At 43.3% G+C, this 7,562-nt stretch overlaps 1 protein-coding gene across 1 annotated transcript; it reads left to right on the forward strand.

Annotated features, from left to right (window-relative positions):
• Window positions 1-676: 676 nt before the first annotated feature.
• On the forward strand, window positions 677-7,243 carry KIF2B (kinesin family member 2B). The gene has a single exon (XM_004012380.6). The coding sequence runs from the start codon at window positions 677-679 to the stop codon at window positions 2,723-2,725; it is 2,049 nt and encodes a 682-aa protein (XP_004012429.5). The 3' UTR covers window positions 2,726-7,243.
• The last annotated feature ends 319 nt before the right edge of the window (window positions 7,244-7,562 follow it).

The following is a 7,562-nucleotide window of genomic DNA, read 5'->3' on the forward strand; positions in this document are numbered from 1 at the left end:
TCACTGGATCTCAAACTCAAAGCAGTTAGCTTTGAGATTGCAGGTCGACTGCAGGAGAAAATTGATATTTTTGAACCTTAGGCACAAATGTCCGTGGAATACACACCCCACTCCCAATTCTTATTGCTATAGTCTCAGTGACAGAGGGCTTCCCTGGTGGCTCAGAGGTTAAAGTGTCTGCCTGGAATGCGGGAGACCAGGGTTCTATCCCTGGGTCGGGAAAATCCCCTGGAGAAAGAAATGGCAACCCACTCCAGTACTCTTGCCTGGAGAATCCCATGGAGGGAGGAGCCTGGTAGGCTACAGTCCATGGGGTCGCAAAGAGTCGGACACGACTGAGCGACTTCACTTTCTTTCAGTGACAGAGGGCAATTTCTCTATTCCAGCTGCTTCTGCACCTAGCACTTAGCATCAGGAAAGACGTGATTCCCCCCCCAATCCCACCCCACCCCCCACCCCGGCCCCGGCACTCTCCACTAGATGCCCCGGCTCGGCTGCCTTTTCTCCACATCCCTTTGTGACGCAAATGGCTCCAGGACAAGGCCCAGTGCTCACAAAGGCAGGTGCAAAGCAGGCGCGCACTCAGTACTCTGCGAGCTTCAGACAGATCTGGGCTCCGGTCCTGCTGCTCCAACCCCAAGGCCGGGGGCGAGCCCTGACACCGCCATCACGCGCTATGGCCAACCAGTTATTCCTCCCTGTCACCCCGCGCCTCTCGTCCTTGACGCCTGTGAAGCCGCACTTCGGACACCTCCAAGCGGGCATCAGCGTGGCGATCCAGCGCACCGACGGGAGAATCCATCTCGCAGTGGTCACAGAGGTCAAACGGGACAACGCTTGGGTAACGGTAGAGTGGGCCGAAAAAGGAGTCAAAAAAGGCAAAAAAGTTGCTCTAGAGACCATATTCCTGTTGAATCCAGCTCTGGCCTTGGCTGGGCCTGCGCAGGGCAGGGCTTCGCGCTCTGTGTCTCTGGCGCCCCCTTCTTTTATCGGGGACCAGCGCACAGCCGCGCGGTGGGCTGGGAAGCTCCCCCAGAGAAACGAAACGCCCTCGGGGGACAGCCTGGCCGTGAGAGTTCCCAGCAGCCCTTGCCTGATGACGCAGCGGAAATCTGCCTGCCTACGAGAAATTGAAAAACTGCAGAAGCAGCGCGAGAGGCGCCGACGGCTGCAGCGCGAGATTCGCACCCAGCGCGCCCGAGACGCCGACACCGGAAACGCCCACTACGAGATCCGGCGCCTGATCGAGGAGTGCCGCCGGCGCCTGCGCGGGGGCCAGAGTTTCGGCCCCGAGCCGCGGGACGGCCGCCGCATCTGCGTCTGTGTGAGGAAGCGGCCTCTCAACCGGCAGGAGGCCACGCGGGAGGACCTAGATATTGTCACCATCCCCTCGGACAACGTGGTCATGGTGCACGAGTCCAAGCAGAAGGTGGACCTCACTCGCTACCTAGAGAACCAGACCTTTTGCTTCGACCACGCCTTCGACGACACCGCCTCCAACGAGTTGGTGTATCAGTTTACTGCCCAGCCGTTGGTTGAGTCCATCTTCCGGCATGGCATGGCCACGTGCTTTGCCTATGGACAGACAGGCAGCGGGAAGACGCACACTATGGGCGGAGGCTTTTCGGGAAGGGACCAAGATTGTTCTAAAGGCATTTATGCCATGGTGGTGCAGGATGTTTTCCTCTTACTGAAAACTTCCGCTTATGAAAAGCTGGACCTCAAAGTCTATGGGACGTTTTTTGAGATTTATGGGGGAAAGGTGTATGACTTGTTGAACTGGAAGAAGAAGCTGCAAGTCCTTGAGGATGGCAATCAACAGATCCAGGTAGTCGGGCTGCAGGAGCAGGAGGTGTGCTGTGTGGAGGACATGCTGAACCTCGTGGAACTAGGGAACAGTTGCCGGACTTCAGGACAGACATCAGTCAATGCCCACTCTTCCAGGAGCCACGCAGTGTTCCAGATCATTTTAAAGTCTCGAGGGAAACTGCATGGCAAGTTTTCCCTTGTTGACTTAGCTGGGAATGAGAGAGGAGCAGATACTGCCAAGGCCAACCGGAAAAGACAGCTGGAAGGAGCAGAGATTAATAAAAGTCTCCTGGCACTCAAAGAATGCATCCGAGCTTTGGGTCAGAACAAGTCTCATACCCCATTCAGAGCCAGCAAGCTCACACAGGTGCTCCGGGACTCCTTTATAGGCCAAAACTCGTCCACTTGCATGATTGCTACTATCTCTCCAGGGATGGCCTCTTGTGAAAATACCCTCAACACTTTAAGATATGCAAATAGAGTAAAAGAAATAACTCTAAATTTAAGGCCTCGCCATCGTTGTCTTTATCCTGCTGAACGTGAAATGCCAAGAGTGTTGGAAAATCACATTAGAAATTCAGAACTGTCCCTTCAGGGGGATGAATTTATTAGAATACCTTGCCTACAGAGTGAGGAGGAGGAAGAGACTGAAGAAATTAAAGCGCTATCCTCTCCATTAGTGGATACGACAATTTCTTGGAAGGAAGCAAGCCAATTGCCAGATAATAAAATCCAGGAGACATCTGATGTGGTAAACTGTGATGTTGACTTTTGCATTGCCCAGTTATTGTCCATTTTGGAGAAGAAAATAGATACTCTGACTGAGATTCAAAGGAAACTGAAATTATTACAAGCTGACCTTCAAAAGGAGAGCAGGCATGGTGAAGTCAATGGTGAGAGATCAGATCTGAAATGATGAATACAGTGCTGCAGTTTCTAAGTTTCTTATAAAGGAAAATTGTCTAAATGATCCGGATAGAAAGATCCTCCTGGAAGGTTTAAAACCTCTTTAAATATGGCTGTGAGAAATGTCCTCTTTTTTTTTCTTCTGTATTTCTGTAATTTATTATTATTCTGTAGGACAGTGATTTGTGACCTGGAACCATTTTACTCCCTAGAGACAATTGGCAATGTCTGGAAGCATTTTTATTTGTCAGAATTGGGTATGAGAAGAGTGGTGGTACTATAATATCACTAGAATACTAGAATGTAGAATGATACTAGTAGGCGGCCAGAGATGCTGTTAAACATCCTACAATATACAGAATAGCCTTCAAATAATTATCCTGTTGAAATTATTATCAAATAATATATATAAAGTCAAATATATAACAAATCAAATATAACATAATTATCCTATTGAAAATATCAGTAGTACTGGGATTGAGAAGGAGAAGGCAACAGCAACCCATTCCAGTACTCTTACCTGGAAAATCCCATGGATGGAGGAGCCTGGTGGACTGCAGTCCATGGGGTCGCTTAGAGTCAGACACAACTGAGCAACTTCCCTTTCACTTTTCACTTTCATGCATTGGAGAAGGAAATGGCAACCCACTCCAGTGTTCTTGCCTGGAGAATCTCAGGGACGAGGGAGCCTGGTGGGCTGCCGTCTATGGGGTCGCACAGAGTTGGACACGACTGAAGCGACTTAGCAGCAGCAACAGCAGCAATAATGCATATGCACGAGTCTTTTTCTGCTACACTGGTGTGTAGATTCATATGGTTTCTAAACTCTAGATATACTAGGGAGATGGAAGTGGAGAAGGGAGAGATTTTCTTTGAGGCTTTGTATGAGAGCCTAGAATTGAGACGATTTTATTTTTAATCTTTGAGTGAAATCACAAAGTGCTTTCTGAGAGTGATAAAATGAAGTGTTGTATTGCAAAAGCATTGCATTACTAACTATAGTGTCTTAATGTTTTGTTTTCTTTTTTTTTTTTCTTCTCACTCTCCTTATCAAATTTTGTGCTTACGTGATTCTTATAAAAAGCTTGTCCCATCAAGTTAAGATGTTAAGGTATTGAACAAGAAAAATAGAAAAGTTCTGTCCTGAAGTGGGGCGTTTCCCATTAAGACTGCATAGGGAATGTAGTAAGAATGTGGTAAATATCAATGCCCTAGTTTAATTGTATAAGGAGAATATTTTCCTGATTCAAGGATCACAAAGTCCATTCTTTCGCAAAAAGAAAGAAGAAGCAGCTAATTTTATATGCAAATATAAATGTAATAAATAATCTAATGCACACTTACCTTCAGCAAACACTTATGGAATGCTATAATAAAGAGCTTTCGTCTGCAAGTCCAGCAGTTTCAAACTCTTTTTTGAAGAAAAAAAGAAGTGGAATTATTTGCAAAGAAATTGAATGGTGGAGTAGGGAAACCAGAGACACAAAAAATTAGTGCCCAAATTCCTTTACTACTTTTGGCAGATGTGCCTAATTGCAGAGGCCTTGGTGTTACAAAGGAAAATGAACACTTCTGCCAGAGAGTGGGCTTCCCAAATGGCTCAGCAGGTAAGGAATCCACCTACAGGGGAGAAGGCAAGAGATGTGGGTTCAATCCCTGGGTGGGGAAGATCCCCCAGAGAAGGAAATGGCAACCCACTCCAGTATTCTTTCCTGGAAAGTCCCAGTGACAGACTAGTAGAATGGTAATGTCCTAGCAAAAGCCATCAGATTTCATCCTGGTATCATCAGGATCATTGGAAACATAGTCCTTGGTGGTTAATCAATATGGCCATTAGATATTTTTTCCCTTTGCTGAAACAGGAGGGGAGGGGGCAGGGCACAACTTTTGAAAGAATGATATACTCCAAGAACACAATATAAACAGATTAGAATCAAACAGGCTGAAGACAAGTCAACTTCCATTGGACCTTGATCCTTAATCAATGAGATAAATGGCATACCCAGAGATACTGTGACAGTTCCAAGGAACCATCTACAGACCAAAAAGTGGGTGGTGGCCCAATTCCTATAAATCTCCATCACTGCCCCAAAATAGTTGGAATAATCCTCCCACTCATTAGCTTATGAAATTATCCAGCCCATTAAAACTAACCACACCACATTTCAAGGCCACCATACTTGCCCTCTGTGATGGCCCACACTCCATCTGTGGAGTGTGTGTCTCTCTGAATAAATCCTCTTCTTATCTATCACTTTGTCTCTCACTGAATTCATTCTGCAATGAGACATCAAGAACCTGATTTTCATTACTGTGGGTTTTGGCTGAGTTTGAGTCTGGCCACATGGGATAAAGTCTCATTCTGAGGAGAACGGTTTCATAGGTAAAGCCATATATTATTATCATTAAACCAAACAGAACTTTGGAACTCTATCATCCCTTAGCAAATGCTAGCCTTCCCTTCAAAATGAGATGTTTTTAATCAGTATTTTTGTAGTTAGTGAAAAAGATGGGGGTTAAGAATCTTATCCCAGTTAAGAATAGGAGCCTAGAACTGGTTTTAAGAGTCTAATCCCAGTTCAATAATACAGATATCTGTGATTTTAGGCAAGTAATTTAGCTATATTGAGCTAGTTCTTTCTATATGAACCTGGGTAATTATCTCACCTATTTCAAAAGATTAGAGGGTGACATTATTTTCCTTCTGCTCTCCTATTTTTTTATGCCAAAGACTCTCATTTCTTATTATTGTTACTGTCTTTATTCTGTTATGACACTCACATCTCCCCTTGCTCTCTACCACAGATAAAAGTTAATAGTCTGCTAGGAGTTTCAACATTCTAATACCAATTATATTATTTTTGTGTGTATTTAATTTTTAAAGAAGTATAACACAGTGAAGTACGCAAATCTTAACTATACAATTCCACAAATGTTTACAAAGTGAATATTCCTAAATGACCACCACACTTAACCAGATAGAGAACATAACCAGTGTTCCAGATCTCTTGTTCCTGGATCGTTTCACTCATTTTCTAAGCAAAGGTAAGGCATATTGGGACCAAAATCGTTATAGATGTTTCCCTCTTTAGAGAAAAACTGTACGTTTTGAATACGGGTAGGATCATATACTAGGTACTCTTGCATCTCTGTTTTATTTTATTTCTTAATCAAAATCATCTGTGGCTTGTCATTTTTACATTGTTCTATAGTGTTCCATTGCATAAATAGCTCATATTTTATAAAATTTACTCTTGAGCAAACTTAGGTTATTCTGCTTTAAGCAATTAATAGTGATGTATGAGCATTATTATATGTGTCCTTTGGTGCACATTTATATGTTAAGAGGCTTAGGAAAGGAATTCTTGGATCCATAATATATGTATAATCAACATAATAAGGTAGTTCAGTTCAGTTCAGCCAAGGAGTTTTCCAAAGGACGTGTTTTAATTTTAGACAACCACCAGCATTTTGTGTTTGCCTACATTTAGTATTATTAGCTTTAAAACTCTAATTTTACACTTTCTGATGTGTGTGCAAAAGTATCTCAATTTCTTTTTCTCCTAATGACTAGTGCGGAACATCTTTACCTATGCTCACTGGTTATTTGTGCAGTGGAATGTGTGCATGCTCAGTCATGTCTGACTCTTCGAGATTCCATGGACTGTAACCCTTCAGGCCCCTCTGTCCCTGAGATTTTCCAGGCATGATTACTGGAGTGAGTTGCCATTTCCACATCCAGGGAATCTTCCTGACCAAGTGATCAACCCAGGAACCCACCTCTCCAGTATCTCCTGCATTGTCAGGTGAATTCTTTTACCTCTGAGCTACCTCCTGCTTCCTATCCCTAGACAATGCTAATCTGTATTCCATCTCTATAGATCTCTGATCCTTTATGTCCTGACTTCCTTTGGTTTCTTGTTGTTTTTGTTCAGTAGCTCAGTCATGCTCTACTCTTGGTGACCCCATGGACTGCCGCACACCAGGCTTCCGCATCCTTCAGTATCTCCCAGAGTTTGCTGAAACTCATGTCCATTGAGTTGATGATGCCATGCAACTCTCTCATCTTCTGTCACCCTCTTCTCCTCCTGCCTTCAATCTCAGCATCAGGGTCTTTTCCAGTGAGTCAGCTCTTAACATTAGGTGGCCAAAGTTCTGGAGCTTCTGTTTCATCATCAGTCCTGCCAATGGCTACTGCCAATGAATAATCAGGGTGGATTTCCTTTAGGACTGACTAGTTTGATCTCCTTACTATTCAAGGGACTCTCAAGAGTCTTCTCCAGCACCACACTGTTTGAAAGCATCAGTTCTTCAATGCTCATCCTTCTTTATGGTCCAATTCTCACATGCATACACAACTATTGGGAAAACCATAGCTTTTACTATATGGACCTTTGTCAGCAAAATGATGCCTCTGTTGTTTTACCCCTTCCTAAACTATTGTATTTGGTAATTTTAACTTTGTTGCACCCTTAATAATGTAGCTTGATAATTTGTTTATACATATATAAATATATGTAACATTATTTATGCATATTTTACATGATATTGTAGAAAAAAACTACATTTCAATAACATTTCTTACAATAAATTCTAATCAATCTCAACCAAACTAAAAAGAGTTTTATTCTATGTTAAGTTTAGCAAGTAAAGAAGGGCAGCATATCAACATAAGTAACTAAGTAGGGAAGTGGTTACAAAGGCTACAGGATAATTTTGAATGTATCATTTGTCATATATATATATGTATATGTATATGTATATGTATATGTATATGTATATGTATATATATATCAGTTCAGTTCAGTTCAGTCGCTCAGTCGTGTCTGACTCTTTGCGACCCCATG

Source organism: Ovis aries, chromosome 11 (assembly GCF_016772045.2).
Source record: "Ovis aries strain OAR_USU_Benz2616 breed Rambouillet chromosome 11, ARS-UI_Ramb_v3.0, whole genome shotgun sequence".
Lineage (NCBI taxonomy): Eukaryota > Metazoa > Chordata > Mammalia > Artiodactyla > Bovidae > Ovis > Ovis aries.